Source organism: Moschus berezovskii, chromosome 8 (assembly GCF_049115385.1).
Source record: "Moschus berezovskii isolate FMDL1 chromosome 8, NW_MosBer_1.0, whole genome shotgun sequence".
Lineage (NCBI taxonomy): Eukaryota > Metazoa > Chordata > Mammalia > Artiodactyla > Moschidae > Moschus > Moschus berezovskii.
The window spans coordinates 107,195,550-107,216,516 of NC_142467.1; the positions used below are offsets into that span (position 1 = coordinate 107,195,550).

At 49.0% G+C, this 20,967-nt stretch overlaps 1 protein-coding gene across 1 annotated transcript in view; it reads left to right on the plus strand.

Annotated features, from left to right (window-relative positions):
- Positions 1-15,908: 15,908 nt before the first annotated feature.
- PGPEP1 (pyroglutamyl-peptidase I) overlaps positions 15,909-20,967 on the plus strand; it is a 36,495-nt gene continuing 31,436 nt past the window's right edge. The window contains 2 exon segments of the mRNA XM_055430702.2: positions 15,909-16,024; positions 18,023-18,075. Coding sequence (XP_055286677.2) covers positions 15,991-16,024; positions 18,023-18,075 — 87 coding nt within the window. The 5' untranslated portion in view covers positions 15,909-15,990.

A 20,967-nucleotide genomic window follows, 5' to 3' on the forward strand; every position in this document is an offset into this window, starting at 1 on the left:
CGGTGATGCCATTCAACGATCTCATCCTCTGTCGTCCCCTTCTCCTGCCTTCAGTCTTTCCCAGCATCAGGGTCTTTTCCAGTGAGTCGGCTCCTCGCATCAGGTGGCCAAAGTACTGAATCTGAAGCTTCAGTATCAGTCCTTCAAATGAGTACTCAGGGTTGAGGATTGACTGCTTTGATCTCTGCTGTCCCAGGTGCTCTCAATAGTCTTCTCCAGCACCACAGTTCAAAAGCATCAATTCTTCCGGTGCTCAGCCTTCTTTATGGTTTAATCCTCACATCTGTACATAACTACTGGAAAAATAGCTTAGACTATACGGGCTTATGTCGCCAAAGTGAAGTCTCAGTTTTTTAATACGCTCTCTGGGTTCGTCATAGCTTTTCTTCCAAGGAGCAAGTGCCTTTTAATTTCATGGCTACAGTCACCATCTTTTGGTAGGCTGGAATCCTGGCTTTGTCCCTCGGAGCCTTAGTTCACCTCCCTTTAGAATGGGCATAACGAGTTAACTCACTGGAAAAGACTCTGATGCTGGGAAAGGTTGGGGGCGGGAGGAGAAGGGGACGACAGAGAATGACATGGCTGGATGGCATCACCGACTCTGTGGACATGAGTTTGAGTGTACTCGGGAGTTGGTGATGGATAGGGAGGCCTGGCGTGCTGTGATTCTTGGGGTCGCGGAGAGTCGGACACGACTGAGCGACTGAACTGAACTGAACTGAACTGAATGAGTGCTGTAGAAGGTTGCAGTGAGGAGGAAATGAGGTAAGCCATGGGAAAGCACATAGAACAGGGTCTGCTTGATACATACAGATGCACAGTATTTATTGAGCACCTCCTAGGGGCCTGCTCTGGGAAAAACAAAGTGAATAAACCAGACAAAACTCCTGGCCCTCCCAAGACTTAGGAGGGGTGATAGCTGGTAAACAATACAGATTGGCAAATATATTAGTTCCCTTGGGCTGCCATAACAGAGCAATCAAACTGGGTGGCATAAACCACAGAACTTGATCGAGAAGTCTGAACTCAAGATGTGGGCAGGATTGGTTTCTTCTAAAGGATCTGAGGGACAATTCATCCCAAGCCTCTCCCCCAGCAATCCGCAATCCTTGTAGTTCTTGGTTATAAACATGTCACTCCAGTCTCTGCCTCTGTCATCACATTGGCTTTTCTCTTTCCTCTTCTTTTCTTATGAGGACATTCCTTTCTCTTATTGTGTGCTGTGCATGCTAAGTTGCTTCAGTCGTGTCTGACTCTTTGCCACCCTATTGACTGTAGCCCTCCAGGCTCCTCAGTCCATGGTATTCTCCAGGCAAGAATACTGGAGTGGGTTGCCATGTCCTCCTCCAGGGGATCTTCCCGACCCAGGGAATCGAACCTGCGTCTCTTATGTCTCCTGCATTGGCAGGTGGGTTCTTTACCACTAGCGCCACCTCGGAAGCCTATCCACCCTAAATCCAGGATAAATTTCACCTTGAGATCTTGATTAAATCTGCAAAGAATGTATTTCGAATAAGGTCATATTCACAGATATGGGGGCTAGAATTTATCTATGTTATCTAAGATATGTTAGAATGTATCTTTTTAAGGCCAATTCTCAACCCACTACATCAAGTATTAGATATGATTCCTTTGAACATTGACATTTATTTGAATAGTTGCATATACTTTCACGTGCATATACTTTCAGTATACATACTCGTGAAATAGGTGACCGTGCATATACTTTCACACACTCGTGAGCATGTCTGCAGCCTGAATTTCCAAGAGAGATCCAGCTGAGTGACCATCGAGTATTCCTTTCTCTGTTTGGCTTCCACACTTGCCTTGACTCAGGTTTACAAAGGAGACATAGGTGTCCTTCTCCAGGACTACCCTTTTCCAGGCCTCCTTAGTGTCAGCATTGACCTGAGAGATTTTTCCTTTCTTTTTTTTGGGCAGCGTTGCATGGCTTGTGGAGTCTTAGTTTCCCAATCAGAATTTGAAACCAGACCCTGAAATGAAAGCATCAGGTCCTAACCACTGGACTACCAGGGAAGTCCCGAGAGCCCAAAGCCAAGCTCTTCCAGCTGAACAGACCCTCTCAAAGCTGGCTCAGGGAGCCCCTGATGCTCAGCTTCTCAATAAAAGATTCCCCTGCATCAGGTATCAGAGACCTGGGCAGAAGAGGATGAGAACTGCCCAGCCACTCCCACCGGGCAGGGCACGGTCTGGGGGTCAGTTTTGTTATGAAGGGACTGAGCGGCTCAGGCTTGTTCCCTCCCTTTCTTCTCACCAAAAACAAGAATACAGATTTCATTTGTGATAGGGTGGTTGTTGTTTAGTCACTGAGTCGTGTCCGACTCTTTTTGCGACCCCATGGGCTGTAGCCCACCAGGCTTCTTTGTCCATGGGATTTCCCAGGCAAGAATACTGGAGTGGGTTGCCATTTCCTTCTCCAGGGGATCTTCCTGATCCAGGGATTGAACCCAGGTCTCCTTCATTGGCAGGTGGGTTCTTTACCACTGAGCCACCAGGGAAGCCCTATGGTGGGGTTACATCCCAATAAACCCATCGTAAGTTGAAAATATAATAAATTGAAAATATATTTAATACATTTAGCCTACTAAACATTGTAGCTTAGTTTAGCCTAACCTATCTTAAATGTGCTCAGAACACTCACATAAACCTACAGTTGAGCAAAATCATCAAACACAAGCCTATGATAATAGTGTTGAATGCCTTATATAATGTATTGAACACTGTGCTGAAAGTTAAAAAAAAAAAGGTCAGTGTATCAGTTGTTTATCGCTGTAACCACATGACTGACTGGGAGTGGAGGCTCGTTGCTAGCTGCTGAGAATCACGAGAGAGCATCTTACCACTTATCGCTAGTCCAGGAAAAGATCAAAATTCAAAGTTTGGCTTCTATGGAATGATTGCTTGCCCACATCATGAAGCTGAAAATTCTGAAGTCAAACTATCACAAGTTGGGGACTGTCTATGATCATCTCTACCAATCAGGGTTACTGTGTGGAGTGATCAAATGTGAAACCCATATAAAGATTGAAGCAGCAGATAGCCCTGGACCCACAATTGTCTTTCATGTCTTTGTTTGGGGTCTTCCCTCCCTCAGAAGCTGACCCTGAGATAGAGTACTCAAGGGATGACCCTAGGAAATCCACACTGGGGGTGGAGCCCTGAGACAGGGAGGGAAGGATCCCTGCAGTGGACGCCAGTGAGCAGATGACAAAGGGGGCACCTGAAGGTTAGTCCAGCTGTGGACCTTAGGGAGACTACATAAGAGCTTATGTCTCAAAGAGGTCCCACCCAGGTCAGGGCAGTTTTTCTTTTCCTCTCTATCTCGGGCTTGGGGGTGGTCCCAGGGGTGCTGGTGAGGTCTGGGACGTGTTTAGGACATTAGTAGTGGGCAACAGTGATAAGTTACTGGGTCAGAGGGATCGGCGTGACCAGCCAAGCTGTTTGGCAAGGGCAAAGGCCGCTTTGATGCAAACAACAGAAACTGGGTCACATGATGTGCTCCAACGTCAACATGGTGCTGGCAGAAAATTGTATGGTCATTCACCTCTTCCTGACTTTTCTAGATCTTTCTATGTGCAGTCGTTCTCCTTTTGCGCAATTGATAAACTCCTATTCATCCTTGAAAACTCTGCTTGGGTGACCCCTTGTGGCAGACTATGGTTACTACAGTCTTGCTCAGCTTTTTCAACATCAGTTCAGTTCAGTTCAGTTCAGTCGCTCAGTTGTGTTCGGCTCTTTGCGACCCCATGAACCGCAGCACGCCAGGCCTCCCTGTCCATCACCAACTCCCGGAGTTCACTCAAACTCATGTCCATCGAGTCGGTGATGCCATCCAGCCATCTCATTCTCTGTTGTCCCCTTCTCCTCCCACCCCCAATCCCTCCCAGCATCAGACTCTTCCAGTGAGTCAACTTGTCGCATGAGGTGGCCAAAGTATTGGAGTTTCACCTTTAGCATCTGTTCTTCCAATGAACACCCAGGATTGATCTCCTTTAGAATGGACTGGTTGGATTTCCTTGCAGTCCAAGGGACTCTCAAGAGTCTTCTCCAGCACCACAGTTCAAAAGCATCAATTCTTTGGCAATCAGCTTTCTTCACAGTCCAACTCTCACATCCATACATGACCACGGGAAAAACCATAGCCTTGACTAGACGGACCTTGGTTGGCAAAGTAATGTCTCTGCTTTTTAATATGCTGTCTAGGTTGGTCATAACTTTCCTTGCAAGGAGTAAGCGTCTTTTAATTGCATGGCTGCAATCAGCATCAACATAGTGGTGGCCAATAAGAATTCAACCCTAAAGGAAATCAGTCAGTCCTAAAGGAAATCAACCCTGAATATTCACTGGAAGGACTGATGCTGAAGCTGAAGCTCCAACACTTTGGCCACCTATTGCAAAGAGCCAGCTCATTGGGAAAGACCCTGATGTTAGGAAAGACTGAGGGCAGGAGAAAGGGGCGGTGACAGAGGATGAGATGGTTGGATGACATCACTGACTCAATGGGCTTGAGTTTGAGCAAATTCCAGGAGATAGTGAAGGACAGGGAAGCCTAGTATACTGCAGTCCATGTGGTCACAAAGAGTCAGACACGACTTAGCAACTGAACAACACCACCAAATCAGTTCTCTGTCCACCTGGGCAAAGTGATTGGTTTAGTAGGAGCAAGTGACCAACCAAGGCCAATTAGACTCTCCCTTGAAAGCGATACTGAGGGCTAGAAGGGAGAAAAGCACTTTCTATAGAGGTTTTTGAAAGTGCAATAGTGAAAACCCGGGGCTATTATGACTGATCTTCTGGAAGAAGCTCTCTACTGATTGAATCTAACACGCACAAGAACTTCTCTGTGGAAAAGAGGCATGTTCTCAGCTCCTGGATCCAGCTACACCTGAAGTCACAGGTATACTTTCTACATATATGAATACAAGTAGTTGTCCTTTGTTGCTTAATCCACTTGGAGTTTAGACTTTGTCCCTAGCAATTGGCAAACCCTCCACTAATGCATAGCTGCTCTGAATTCTTGAGTGACTGTCCCCCAAAATCTAACCATTCCGTTTCTTATACTTTGAACTTCAGCACCTTGTATTGATTGAAAATCAGTCTGGTTTGGCCCAGGTTGTAATTGCTTGTTTGCACAGTTAATCTTTCTTGATCCTGACTTATAGGGACAACATGAGAGTTTGCATGGGCCACTGTTTGAGGCTGTCAGCACAGTTTTCCCTTCCCCTTTATCATGGACACATGACACAGGTTCAGCCAATCAGAGGTCTTCCCTGGGAAGCTTCTGGAATCGCAGAGCTAGAGTAACATGAGTCAGGTACAGACATACCCATCTTTCCACTTTGGCATCTTGGCCCTGTTTAATCCTAGATCCAGCTGTAGCTGAGACTTCATAAATTGTAATCTTTTCCTATCCCTTGAAAATACTCCTCCATTTTTTGCGGTCCAGTTTAAATTATATTTCTGACAGTAGAAACCTAAAGAGTTTCTGCTAAACCTGTCAAATTAAAAAAGATACACTAGAGACTTCCTAGGTGGTCCAGCAGTTAAGAATCCACCATTCAATACAGGGGACAGGGTTTCAGTCGCTGGATCTGGGAACTAGGATCCCACATGCAGCAGGGCAGCTAAGCCTGAGTGTGCAACCAAGACCCCACGCAGCCAAAAATAAATAGATAAGCTAATTAACCACCCTCCACTTTAAAAATGAGGGGAGGAGGATTGTAAAACTCAGTGCTGACAAAGTGAAACTGGTAGACATATATTTTCTTTTAAGTGGAAGAAAATGGCATTATGTTTCAAAATCCATAAAAGTGTCACACCCTGCAACTCAGTAAGTCATTTCTGGAAACTTACACTAAGGAGGTCCTGCAAATGAAGGGAACTGCTCTGTGCCAAGGCCTTGCAGCAATGTCACCAATTTTAAAATAGCAGAAAGAATATAAATATCTAACAACAGTGGACTAGTTGAGTAAGCTATATTTCTTCCACTAGACAGAATATTTTCCATTCATTAAAAAATTATATTTTAATCCTCCCCACCCCTACCCTGGGGTGGGTGCAGTGGGCTGAACTTAGTGGTTAGATTTTAAACAATAGAGAAAAGGGAAAATAGAAACTCAACAGCAAAAATACTAGCAACGCCTCCTGTAGTGGGCTGAATGTGTGGTGTGCATGTGCTCGCGAGCTTGGTCATGTCCGACTCTCTGTGACCTTATGAACAGACTTGCTCGCCAGGCTCCTCTGTCCATGGATTCTTCCAGGCAAGAATACTGGAGTGGGTTGCCATTTCCTTCCAGAGGATCTTCTCCACCCAGGGGTCAAACCCATGTCTCCTGTATTGGTAGGTGGATTCTTTACCAAGGAGCCACCTGGGAAGTCAGTGGGTTGAATGGTGGCCCCCTAAACACATGTCCAAGTCCTGACCCCAGTACCAGTGAAAGTGACCTTATTTGAATAAAGAGTCTTTTCAGATGTAATTCAGCTAAGGAGCCTGGGGTCGTCTGGGATTTAGGTTGGAGCTGGAACCCAGTGACTGATATACTTCTAAGAAAACGCAGAGGGAGATTTGAGACACAGACAGAGAAAACAGAGGTGGAGGCCGGAGTGATGTGGCCACAAGCCAAGGGATACCTGGAGCCCCCAGAAACAGGGCGTGACAAAGAAGCATTCTTCCCTACAGCCTCTAGAGGGAATGTGGCCCTGTCAACACCTTGCTTTCAGACTTCTGGCCTCCAGGAGTGCAAGAGAAAAAATGTGTGTTATTTAAGCCAGAGTTTGTGGTCATTTGATATAGCAATCATGAGAATCTCATACACTGCCTTAATCAAGTAATTCAGATTATATCACTATGACAAGTCATGTGGAAGTTAGGGATCCCTGATATGGCGAGAGGAGAAGGGTGCCTCAACTCTGTGGTTTTCCTCAAACTCCCATTCTAATCATGACAAGGACATCAGACAGACCCAGATCGGGGGCAGCCTGAAGGATGCCTGGCCTGTCCTCCCCAAGACTTCAAAGGTCATGAGCAACAAGGAAAGCTCAAGGAGCCGTCCCAGCCAGAGGAAACTGGGGAGGTGTGATGACTTAATGGAACAAGGTTCCCTGGCCAGGGTCCTGGACATGAATGGAAGAACTGGTGACACCTGAATGAGGTCAGATGGCTGGTGGACAGCAGTGCGCTGGTGTCGGTTCCTTAGTTGTACAAACATTAGAACTGATCATCTAAGCTGTTCCTATGTGGTGACTACGGGTGAAGAGATAGGGAACTTGCTGTGTTGTCTTTGCAACTTTTCTGTAGATCCGAACTTACTCCAGTATAAACAACTTATTTAAAAAGTCACATAGGGGACTTTCCTGGCAGTCCGAGCTCCTAATGCAGGGCACACGGGTTCAATCCCTGGTCTGCATCCCTGGTTCAATCCCTAAGATCCTGCATGCTGCATGCCTCAGGGTGCAAAAAGACCAAAAACCGAAACAAAATTTCAAAATCATATGACCAAAACATGGAAGCAATCTAAATGTCCATCAACAGATGAATGGATAGAGATGTGATATATTGGATATATAAATAAATAAATAAAATGGATATGACTCAGCCATGAAAAGGGCTTCCCTGGTAGCTCAGCTGGTAAAGAATCCATCTGTAATGCAGGAGACCCCAGTTCAATTCCTGGGTCGGGAAGATCTGCTAGAGAAAGGATAAGCTACCCACTCCAGTATTCTTGGGCTTCCCTGGTGGCTCAGCTGTAAAGAATTCGCCTGCAATGTGGGAGACCTGGGTTTGATCCCTGGGTTGGGAAGATCTCCTGGAGAAGGGAAAAGCTACCCCCTCCAGTATTCTGGCCTGGAGAATTCCACGGACTGTATAGTCCATGGGGTCGCAAAGATTTGAACACGACTGAGCAACTTTCACTTTCAGCCATGAAAAAGAATGAAATAACACCATTTGTAGCAACACGGATGGACTAGATATTATCATATTAAGTGAAGTAAGGCAGATCAAGACAGATATCATATGATATCACTTGTATGTAGAATCTAAAAAAAAAGATACAGAGGACCTTATTTTCAAAACAGAAATAGACTAATAGACATTGAAAACAACTTATGCTTACCGAAGGGGATAGCGGTAGTCGGGGGAAGAGATAAATTAGAAGTTCGAGATTAACATATACACACTACTATATATAAAACAAGAAAACAACAAGGACCTCCCATACAGCACAGGGAACTATACTCAACATCTTGTAATAACCTATAATGGAAAAGAGTCTGAAAAAGAATGCGTGTCTATGTATAACTGAATCACTTCACTGTATACCTGAAATACACAGAACATGTTAAACGAAGCACACTTCAGTTTAAAAAGGCAGCTGTGCGGTGCATGCTGCGCGCAGGGCAGGTTGTGACGTTATGCTGAGATGCGCTGTGTAGGGGAGCTGTGATGAAGAGGAGGAGCTCTTCTGCGAGTTCGGGTCATTGAGCGCAAGCCACTGGAGCCCCCACTCTCCTTCATGGTGCCTCGCCATAACGGTTTCACTCGCCTTCCCCACAAACCCCTATCAGTAGATTGACTCTACTGTGTGCATGCGAGCAGACCCAAGCTTGGTTCACTAACAAAAGCGCCCCTTCCACTTTCTAGCCTGCGACCCCTAAAGGACTCACAGGTATCAAGACCACCTGGAGTAAAAAAAAGCATTCACCTTTTTAAATGTGCATAGCCACCCACTGTCCCTCTGCCTAATTTCAAAAGGCCATCCACGTCCCTGAACAGGGCCCAGTCTGCCCTTGACAGAGTCTAAAGAAAGGAGCCCCAAGGAGGAGTCATGGGGTCCTTTGGGCTTCCGCTCTCTCCCTTCTCCCCCAAGGCCACACCCAGCAGGAGCTGGCACCATGAAGAGTCTTAAAGATCCCGGGGGTAGGATCTGAACCCAGGTCCAGTCCCAACCTCCCCAGCCTGGCTGGCTGTGGCCGTGTGTCTCTAATCTCCCAGTGTTGTCACAGTGGGAGTACACAGGAAAATGCAGCTTCCTTCCCAAGCCAGCCTCCAGCGTGGTGGGTTCTGTTCTACTTAGCACATTTATTGAGCATCTACTGCGTGCTGGGCCCTCTGTACAGCGGTGACCAAGTCACACCAGGTCCCCGCCCTCCCGGGCTCACAGTCCAGAGGGAAAGACAGCCTGTAGCTGCATAATCGTATGAATAAGCGTGAAATTACAGTAGTGACACATGTTAAGAGAGATTGGAGATGGTATCTGGAGTGAGGGCATGTGGAAAACACTGGATAGGCTGTGGGTTTGTTGATCAACTAAGCAATACACCACACTCATCTTTCCATATTCAAATGCTCAGACCATTCTATTAAAAAAACACTGTATAGTACAGGGTACTATATTCAATATCTTGTGATAAATCATAATGGAAAAGATATGAAAAAGAATGTATTATATATATGTATGTATAACTGAAATCATTTTGCTGTACAGTAGAGATTAACACAACATTGTCAATCAACTATACTAAAATACATTAAAAAAAAAAATATGTCCCACAAAGACACACTGACCACATTTTTATCTACGCTGCTGTTGCTGCTGCTGCTAAGTCACTTCAGTCGTGTTCGACTCTATGCGACCCAATGGACAGCAGCCCACCAGGCTCCTCTGTCCACGGGATTCTCCAAGCAAGAACACTCCTATTAGAGACTTTACCTTCCTTCCCAGGACTCACTGGGGCCTTGGCACTCTTTGATCCTCATTTTACAGATGAGGAAACAGGTTTGAAATGTGAAAATAATTCACCCAAGAGTGCACACCATGTTAGGAGCCAGGAAGAATTTGAACCCAGGACAGTTTGCTCTAGCCACTATACTTCTTGCCCTCTGTTCTCTCCCTAAAAAAAAAATGCATAATAGTTTTAAGAGGGACAGTTCTCTTTTTTAGGAATAATTCTTGACAAAAGAACTCTTTTTGTTTGTATTGTGACTCTGTGGCATTTGGGATCTTAGTTTCCAGACCAGGGATGGAACCCATACCCCCTACATTGGAAGTGCAGTCTTAAACAATGAACTGGCAGAGAAGTTCCTGAAATGTTTTGTTGTTGTTTTTCTTTTTTAACAACTTTGGGGAATAAGATGTGGGCCCTGAGTCTATTGGGCTTTCCAGGTGGTGTGAGTGGTAAAAAACCCACCTGCCTATGCTGGAGACATAAGAGATGTGGGTTTGATCTCTGAGTCAGGAAGATCCTCCCTGGAGGAGGAAATGGCAACCCACTCCAGAATCCTTTCTTGGAGAATCCCATGGAGAGAGGAGCCTGGTGGGCTACAGTCCACAGGGTCACAATGAGTCAGACACGACTGAGCGACTACTATTTGGGGGCTTCCCTGGTGGCTCAGAAGGTAAAGAATCTGCCTGCAATATGGGAGATTTGAGTTTGATCTCTCAGTCAGGAAGGTCCACTGGAGAAGGGAATGGCACCCCACTCCAGTATTCTTACTTGGAGAATTCCATGGACAGAGGAGCCTGCTGGGCTACAGTCCGTGGGGCCGCCAAGAGTCGGACACGACTGAGCGACTCCACTTAACAAGGAAGATTGTTCTGACACATGCTTCAGTTTGGAAGAACCTTGAGGACATTATGCTAAGTGAAATAAGCCAGGCACAGAAGGACACATACTGTATGATTCTGCTCTTACGAGTTTGCTGCTGCTGCTGCTGCTAAGTCACTTCAGTCGTGTCCGACTCTGTGCGACCCCATAGACGGCAGCCCACCAGGCTCCCCCGTCCCTGGGATTCTCCAGGCAAGTAGTCAAACTCACAAAGAAAGTAGAATGGTAGGTGCCAGGCACTGGGGAGGGGAGAATGGGGAGTTGTTGCTTTTTTATGGATACAATTTCAGTTTTGCAAGATGAAAAGAGCTCTGGGCCTTCCCTGGTGTTGCAGTGGGTAAGAATCTGCCTGCCAATGCAGAGGACACAGCTTCAATCCCTGGGAAGATTTCACATGCTGCGAGCAACTAAGCCCGTGCACCACAACTACTCAGTCCATGCACTGCATGCAACTACTGAAGCCCGCCTGCCCAGAGCCCGAGTGCCACAGCAAAGAGCAGTCCGGCTCGCTGCGGCCAGGGAGAGCGCCCAAGCAAAGCGATGAAGACTCAGTGCAGGCAAGCAATAAGAGTTCTGAAGACTGGTTGCACAACAATGTGAAGAATGTTCTTTTAAACATTGCTGAAACGTACACTTGAAAATGGTCAATTTTATGTGTGTTTTACCACAATAAAAAAAAAAAAAATCTAGGACTTCCCTGGTGGTCCAGTGGTTAAGACTCCACACTTCCATTGCAGGGGGCATGAGTTCAATCCCTGGTCAGGGAACTAAGATCCCATATGCCATGTGGCATGGCCAAAAAAAAAAAAAAATCTAGTGGTCTTTTTCAAAGAAGAGTGTCCATATCATCTTTATTTCTGAGTAGTACAGTTCACTTGCTCTTTGTGACCCTATGGACTGTGGCACGCCAGGCTTCCCTGTCCATCACTAACTCCCAGAACTTGCTCAAACTCATGTCCACCGAGTCAGTGATACCAGTGAAAGAAATGTGGCGGGGTCTCCCTTCCACCCCCACTTTCACCTCCCCCACATCTTGGTTCCCTCCCCAAAGTCCCCACTGTTATCAGTTTCCTACTCTTCCTTCCTCAGATGCTTTCTGCATTTGCAAGCGAATCTTTTCTCTGACATTTGTATTTCACTCCAACAATGCTTCCACACTTTAAAAAAAAATCATGATGACAAAATACACGTAACACTTCAACCACTTTAAAATGTATAACCCAGTGGTATCAAAGACATTCACCATGTTGCACAACCATCGCCCCTTATCTAGTTTCAGAATGCTTCATCTCCCTCAGAAGAAACCCTGTTCCCATTAGCACTAGCTCCTGACCACTGCTAATCCACTATCTGCCTCCATGGATCTCCCTGCTCTGGACATTTTGTATACTTAGAATCATACACTGTGTGACCTTTGCTGTCTGACTTCTTTAACTCAGCATGATGTTTTCAAGGTTCCTCCAGGCAGCAGCATGTGTCCTTGCTCCATTTACTGTTGAGCAGTATTCCACTGTTTAGAATGATGGAAAGTAAACAGTTTTTGTTTTAATCTGCTAATGAGCATTTGTTTTCTTTTCTCCCTTTTGGCGATCCTGAACTGTACTGTCATGAACATTCAAAAACTTTCACAGTATTTGGACACTTATTTGTAATTATTTTGGGAGCATCCCTAGGAGTAGAATTGCTGGGGCCTTCAGTAACTATGTTTAACCTCTTAAAGAACTGCCAAACTTTTCCACAGTAGCTATGACTTTGCAGGAGTGGCTTTCCAATGTAACCATCTTTTTTTTTAAAAAAGCTCTCCATCACTCCCCTTCCCTTTACCTAGGGGTGTCACAGGCACTGTGCTGCTGGTTACACTGTTGCTAAGCCAGACTGTGAACTCACAATTTGGCTCTTCCAGCCAACTTTCTTTCACTCTGCTTGTCCCTCTCTAAGGACTCAGTTATTCCTGATCCAAGTCCCAGCCCCTTCCACGTATGACGGGACAAGTGACTTAGCGGCTCTAGATTCCTTTTCCTCACTTGCAAAATGGGCTAAGAACAGTTCCTCCCTCCAGGGGTTTGTGATATTAAGAACAAACACACACTAGGGACTTCCCTGGTGGTCCAGTGGCTAAGACTTCGTATTCCCAATGCAGGGGGCCTGTGTTTGATCCTTGGTCGGGGAACTAGATCCCACATGCTGCAACTAAGTGTTTGAATGCCACAGCTAAATATCCTGAATGCCACAACTAAAAGCTCCACGTGCCACAACAAAGATTGGAGATCCTGAGTGCCGCAACTAAAATCCAGCACAGCCAAATACATAATTTTTTTTTAAGACCTTCAGTTCAGTTCAGTTGCTCAGTCGTGTCCGACTCTTTGCGACCCCATGAATCACAGCATGACAGGCCTCCCTGTCCATCACCAACTCCTGGAGTTCACTCAAACCCATGTCCATCGAGTCGGTGATGCCATCCAGCCATCTCATTCTCCGTCATCCCCTTCTCCTCCTGCCCCCAATCCCTCCCAGCATCAGAGTCTTTTCCAGTGAGTCAACTCGTCGCATGAGGTGGCCAAAGTATTGGAGTTTCAGCTTTAGCATCAGTCCTTCCAATGAACACCCAGGATTGATCTCCTTTAGAATGGACTGGTTGGATCTCCTTGCAGTCCAAGGGACTCTCAAGAGTCTTCTCCAGCACCACAGTTCAAAAGATCAATTCTTCAGCGATCAGCTTTCTTCACAGTCCAACTCTCACATCCATACATGACCACGGGAAAAACCATAGCCATGACTAGACGGACCTTTGCTGGCAAAGTAATGTCTCTGCTTTTTAATATGCTGTCTAGGTTGGTCATAACTTTCCTTCCAAGGAGTATGCGTCTTTTAATTTCATGGCTGCAATCAGCATCTGCAGTGATTTTGGAGCCCCCAAAAATAAAGTCTGACACTGTTTCTACTGTTTCCCCATCTATTTCCCATGAAGTGATGGGACCAGATGCCATGATCTTTGTTTTCTGAATGTTGAGCTTCAAGCCAACCTTTTCACTCTCCTTTCACTTTCATCAAGAGGCTTTTTAGATCCTCTTCACTTTCTGCCATAAGGGTGGTGTCATCTGCATATCTGAGGTTATTGATATTTCTCCAGGCAATCTTGATTCCAGCTTGTGCTTCTTCCAGCCCAGCGTTCCTCATGATGTACTCTGCATATAAGTTAAATAAGCAAGGTGATAATATACAACCTTGACGCACTCCTTTTCCTATTTGGAACCAGTCTGTTGTTCCATGTTCGGTTCTGACTGTCGCTTCCTGACCTGCATACAGGTTTCTCAAGAAGCAGGTCAGGTGGTCTGGCATTCCCATCTCTTTCAGAATTTTCCACAGTTTATTGTGATCCACACAGTCAAAGGCTTTGACATAGTTAATGAAGCAGAAATAGATGTTTTTCTGGAACTCTCTTGCTTTCTCCATGATCCAGCGGATGTTGGCAATTTGATCTCTAGTTCCTCTGCCTTTTCTAAATCCAGCTTGAGCATCTGAAAGTTCACGGTTCACATATTGCTGAAGCCTGGCTTGGAGAATTTTGAGCATGACTTTACTAGCGTGTGAGATGAGTGCAATTGTGCGGTAGTTTGAGCATTCTTTGGTATTGCCTTTCTTTGGGATTGGAATGAAGACTGACCTTCTCCAGTCCTTAAAAAGAAAAAAAGAACACTAGTGATATGCTTAAACGGGGACTGCACCCAGTGAACACGAACTTCTATCCCCAGTCACTCGCGACAGTAGCATGTGACTCAGTTTCTCTGATCACCATTAACTCTGAGTGTTAACAGTGTCCCTTTATTTCCCCAGTGCAATGGGGGGAAAATGACACCCATTGTGGTTTCTCTCTTTCCACAGCCCCGGCTTCTAGCAATGCATGCACTTCATCCCAGACACTTATTACACGTTTGAATGATAAAATCTGAAAGATTTTAGTTCTGTTCTCTTCTTCCCATTGGCTGAGGTCTCACTCCCAAGCCAGCCCAGGCAAGATCTCAGATTTTCTGAATTCTACCTGAAGCTGCCAGAGACTAAAATAGCCACTAAATATGTGATCTCGGGCTTGAGCTTGCAAACAAGGCTTCGGGCAGTTCAGAGAATGCTGCATTGGGTATTCTGAGGCCTGGGTCAGAGACAGACAGTCCTTGGTCAGCACCCTGGTTAATCCAGGCCAAGGCTGCTTGGAATGAGAGGTCAGTGACCCAACTCCAAGGTCCAGCCCTGTTTCTAAGGATGTGGCCAGAAACTCAGCATTATTTTTCTGGCTATCTTGGGAGGAATTCTGACCTCTGATGAACGTGGACTAGGGACCTACTGTGTGCCAGGCACAAGGCTGTAATGGAGACATGCCCCTGCTCTGGAATTTAGGGCAGGAAGTGGGAAATAAACCAGAACAGCAGTGCCTCTAAAGGGATGATTTCTGAATGTGATTGCTGCTCTGAAGAGAGTGAAACAAGGAAATGAGATGGACCTACTAGGGTGGTGGTGAAGTGGGGTAGGGATTTCAGCCGAGGTGAGGCGGACACCTAGGAGGAGTTTATGTTCCAGCTGAGTTCTGAAGGAGAAGCATTCAGTTTCGCAGGAATCTTCAGAACACGTTCCAGGCTGAGGGGAGCAGCAAGTGCAAAGGCCCTGAGGTTGGGCCCTTGGAGGATTGCTGGGGTTAGAGCAGCTGTGTACTGGAGAAATAAGCAGGGGAAGGCCTGGTCTCCCGGGTCACATCAGCCTCCTTAGCAACGTAGGAGCCTGCTTTAGGCACCACCCAGTTGTGCCGTGTTTTCCCTTTATTTCGTTCTCCCCCTCAAACTCCTGGCCTGAATGCCGCATCTGTGGCCACAGGAGGCTTTAGGTGAGTGGCTTTCCGAACTATGCCTCAGTTTTCTCTGTCAAAGGGACGGAGAAAAGGAGCCTTACTCACAGGGAGATGGGAGGCGGGCTCAGATACAATTCACAGCAAGCGATCAGTGAACATTTGTGGACGAAATGATCAGCTCGTCCCCAAGGCATGACTCAGTGAGTTCGAGAGGCCACAGCCTGCGAGACGAACCGTCCGAATCCTGCAGGTGGGGAAACAGGTTGGGGACCAAGAAGAGCCACTCACTTCTCAGCGGAGAGTTACGGACGCGGTGCGCGCGCTGCGTCTCGGGCCCGGGCACGCGCACGCCCCGCGGCCCGGACGGGGGCGGGGCCTGGGGCGGGGCGGGGCCGGGCTCGGGGCGGGGCCGGGGCCGGGGCCTGGGGCGGGGCCGGGCTCGGGGGCGGGGCTGCGCGGGCTCGAGCGGCGGCAGCTGACTCGCCAGCGCGGACCGGGAACCGGTCAGAGGCGCAGCCTGAGCCGCCATGGAGCAGCCCAGGAAGGCGGTGGTGGTGACGGGTACGCGGGCATCGCGCGGATGGCGGCCGCGGCGGCGGCGGCCCGGGGCAGGGCTGGGTGGGGCGGCTCGGGAGGCGGCGGGGCGCGTCGCGGGGAGGGACGCGGCGGCCCGGGTGGGGCAGGTGCTAGAAGTCGCCTCAGGTTTGGAAGGTGTCATCGCCCGCGGGAGCCCAGCGCAGTCCGCGCGAATCGGAGAACGTGGAGAAGGGGGCGCCCCTGTGGTCCCGCTGTCAGGGGTCGGGGCAGCCAAGGACGTGGGGGTCCTGGCAAACGCCCCGCACGGAGCAGGCCCCTGGGCGTCCTTCCTTCACCCGTTGGGGACAGCCACCCTCCGGACACCTGTTTGTTGTGTCTGCGCTCCCGAGGTCGGGTTTGTCACCGCCCCCGGTCCCAGGGGACAAAGGCCGATTTGCGGGCAGGAAGTGCCCTGGTGACACATGAACGTCTTGTCAGACACTGCTCCCCGAACCCTGCGCTAATAAGGGGCTGCGCCCCCGAGGCAGGGGCAGGCGGAGTTCGGGGGACCTCGGGTGCCTGCCGTTCTTCCGGTTGTTTCAGGGACTGTCTTGATCAAAATCTTTCCTGACCGGGCTGTTTGTGGATAAGCCTGCTCCCCCTACGCCCCCCCACCCCCGACTCCTCTGTCACCAACTCCCCGAAACTAACTGCGCCTCCCCCTCTGGGAGACTCCGCCTCGGAGCCTCGTGGGCGTCAACTTCCGCCGGGCCTCTGCGGAGGCTGGGAGGGGGGACCGTCATGAGGGGTGAGAGGGAGAAATCCGGCCAAGATTCAAACAGGTGCTGTGTGGCCCAGGAAGGTCCGGGCTGGTCCTGGAATTCCTAGGAAGATGGAAGGAGCCACTTACCTGGCAGGTGTGTCGTTGCCAGAGGGTCACTTTCCCCTGCAGCCCTCCTGTCTGTGCTTGTTTATTACTTTAGGGCTGACTCTGCCGGCGGCCCCGGGAGGGACCGAGGTTATTACATCTTTACTGTCTCATTTTGCAGAAGGGGAAACCGAGGCTCACAGAGGTGCCCTTGTTTGTCAGTGTCTGAGCTGGGACCCATATTTGGTCCATGCAGGAGGAGGAAAGGGGTAGAGAGATTCTGACCCTACTTGCGGGCCCCCTGCTGTTCCAGGGCACAGTATTCCTCCCAGGGCCTTGGTACCACTTGGGGCACACTGCCCAGCTGGAGTGACCCATGACATGTGATCAAGGACAGCCTCTCTTCAAGAGATTTCTTTTTTAGATAGTGTGTTTGGGTTGGTCAGAAGAGGCAGGCCACAGACTCTGCTGGGTCAGGGTTTGAATCCGTGCGCTTCCGTCTTCTCCCTGTGTGGCCTTGAACAGCTAGCTGGTCTCAACTCTGTGTGCTTCAGTCAGGAAACGCCCTTGCCTGAAAGGGCGGCACAGGGGGCTGAAGGCCACAGGGCATGCAGAGCACCCGGCTCACCCTCAGGTACAGTCTGGTTTGTAAACAAACGGGCCCAGTGACTAGGGAGGAGGAGGATGGGATGGTGCCTGGACAGCCTGATCTGGGAGATACCCACGTACATTCCTTAGGGGCCATTCCTTATCAGACTGTGAATCATGGAGCACCTCCAGCCCTGTAATTCCAGAGTCCAGGAAAGGTGCACAAAGACAGTGATGAAATAGTTATATTTGGGGGTCAAGGATAGGGGAAGAAACTGAGAGGGGAGCACAGTCAGCCTTTTCTGGAGCGAAAAGGGGGCACCGGCCCCTTGCCGGCAGAAGGTCAGGTGAGAGTGAGAACAAGCAAGGACTCACAACTTCAGTTAAGAACAGTTCTGTGGCAGGGCGCTCTGAAGGCACCACCGGGTGCACCCCAGAACTCGGACCAGGCCCCTGACATTGTCCCAGGGGCTTGCTGCTCCCGAAGCTCCATGCTCCGCTCTTGTGGATACATGCAGCCACCTGGCCCTGGGCAGGCCAGGAGGGGCCACTGTGTGGTGATGTGCTGCTTTGACTTTTTTTTTCAGGATTCGGCCCTTTTGGGGAACACACTGTGAATGCCAGCTGGATTGCAGTCCAGGTAACTGAATCCAGAGGGGAGGAATCAGGCTGGGCTTTCCCTGGCAATATTTGGTGCCAAAGAAATCAAGAAACCCACGAAGACAGCGTCTCCCATGAAGCTTCCTGGAGAGAGATGTTACCAGTCTGATAGATATTCCTGCTCATATAGTTACTGCTGTAATGTTTGTTGAGTGCTTGCTCTGCGCAAGGCATTTTTTCTGCTGAGAGCACTGAGTTCTTCCAACAACCCTTCAGTTCAGTTCAGTCGCTCAGTCGTGTCCGACTCTGCGACCCCACGAATCACAGCACGCCAGGCCTCCCTGTCCATCACCAACTCCCGGAGTTCACTCAAACTCATGTCCATCGAGTCAGTGATGCCATCCAGCCATCTCATTCTCTGTCATCCCCTTCTCCTCCCGCCCCCAATCCTTCCCAGCATCAGAGTCTTTTCCAGTGAGTCAACTCGTCACATGAGGTGGCCAAAGTATTGGAGTTTCAGCTTTAGCATCAGTCCTTCCAATGAACACCCAGGATTGATCTCCTTTAGGATGGACTGGTTGGATCTCCTTGCAGTCCAAGGGACTCTCAAGAGTCTTCTCCAGCACCACAGTTCAAAAGCATCAATTCTTCAGCCATCAGCTTTCTTCACAGTCCAACTGTCACATCCATATGTGACCACTGAAAAAACCAACACTTAGGTGTGTTTATTCTTGTAACCACTTTACAGATGAGGAAACTGAGGCCCACAGAGAGTTATTTGAGGTCATCCAGCTCAGAAACCAGAATGGTCTTTCTTGAAAAGTGTCCCATGCCCCAGCCAGGTTTAGGGGGGACCAGGCACGGACATTGGGAATTGTGGCAACCTTGTCCAGGGGATTGCAGTGATCCTCTGTGTTGCCTCCTGGCAGCTGAAGGAAGCAAAGGCTGCATGTTGAGGGCGGGGAGGGGGGAGTCCTCCCCGTTGTCCCAAGCCTTCTAGTTTCTTTGTCAGCTGGGGCATTTGGAGAGACAGACTGGGGGACAATGGGCAGAGAGGAAGAGAAACGTCTTCTCCGTATATAAATCAGATCTGCAGAGACCGGAGCCAAACTAGTGCTAATCCAGCCCATTAGCTGCTTGATTTAAAGCACCCCCCGCCCTGGCTTTCCACTCCAGAGCCCTGAATTTGGAGAAAAAGCCAAGTTGAAACCTCAGTGTGTCAACACCTAGTTGGGAAACCCCCGCGTTTTTTTTATCACCCTTTTTCCAGACCTCAAAATCTCAGCCACATTCATCTCTCTTTTTTAAAAAATTTTCACCCCACCTTGGAAGCAGGACAGAGGGATGGGATCCCAGGGACTCCACAGATGGGAGCGTGTCTGAGGCCCTGGTTGTTGCACCCGCTCCCTGGAGCCCCAGACAAAAAGGAAACAGCGTGTTTCTCAAGGCGTGTGTGTCTGGCTTTGTGCAAGTTTCAGACAGGAGCCTTCACGGGGCTGAGTGGATACAAAGCCGTGTGTCTGAATTCCCGGGCCCCCAGACACTATGATCTGCATCTAAATAGGAGAAAAATCAATTAAACAATCTTTGGAAATCCCTCGGAGCATCAGGATGGTGAAGGATGGCAGCTTCTCCTCCTGCTGCCAGAGGGGAGATCCACTTTCTATTTCAGTCAACCCTGTCTCCAGACCTCGCCTCTAGAAGTCTTTCAGTTTTCTTCCTTTACTTTATGAGACAGCAAAGAGGGTTCTCCACCATTGCCCAGCTAAAAAGATGCCAACCTTCCCAGACCTGATCGTTTCCCTTTTAAAAAGCTGGAGCCACCCCTATGTACCCTGAGTGCATGCAGCTGTCTAACTCCATGACGTTTGACACCTGTGCACCTCTGTGGCGCCTGAGTCCAGATTGAAATCTAGAACATTCTCAGCCCCTTCTCTGTTCTTCTGCATTGAAGAAGCCCCTTATGTCCTTTCCCAGCTACTCCCACCACCCCCTGCCCCCCACCCGGGTGCAGACCTCTCTGCAGACTTGATGGCCACCATACGTGCGTTCTGCCTATTCTAGAACTTGGTGTCAATGCAGTTGCAGTTGGGGCCCATGCCTTTGCACTCCAGTATTCTTGCCTGGAAAGTCCCATGGACAGAGGAGCCTGGTGGGCTGCAGTCCATGGGGTCACAAAGGGTCGGCCATGACTGAGCAACTAAACAGCCACCCACACCTTCTGTGCAGCAGGACATCTGCAGCATCCACCCATGGGGTGACTTGGAGCTGCTGGTGGTGCTTTTCAGTTACTCTGATGGAACGGATGTGCCCGTGGGAGGCGTGTGGCCACTGGATGGGTTGAACCCATTCCTCAAGAAAATATGCCTAGGAGTGCTCTTGCTGTGGTTCAGACATTAGCTGTGGGCAGCCACTGATGTCATCACCTCGAGCTGAAGATGGGTGTTGGGTGAGGCGGGGTGAGCAGCACTCACCTCCTGTCCCAACTGCTTTTCCCTGAAGCCTGAGCTGCCGCCTGGGGAGGGAACTCATCCTCCTCTGTCAGGGACCAGATCACTCCTCTCGGTCTTTGTCTTCCACGGCTCTCTGTCGGCTTCTCTCTGGGCGTCTCTCTCTCTGTTTCTCGCTCTCTGGACCTCTGTCTCCCCCCCTCTCTTCACGGCTCTCCTCCCTTCTGTCTCTCCCTTCCAGTTTCCTGTGGCCCCTCTGGTCTCTGTCTCCCCCATCTCCCCCTTCTCCCCCATCTCTGATTCTGCGCCCTCCTTTCTCTCTCCCTCCCTCTGCTTCTCTCTCATCTGACCTTCCTTCTTCATGCCCTGGGTGAAGTTGTGCCCCAGCAGAGAGTGACTTGTTTCCCACCAGCTCCATGGGGGAGGTTCCGGGGACAGAGGGGCGCCGCCCCCTTTCCTCTGGCCCAAGATGCCGCTGCCTC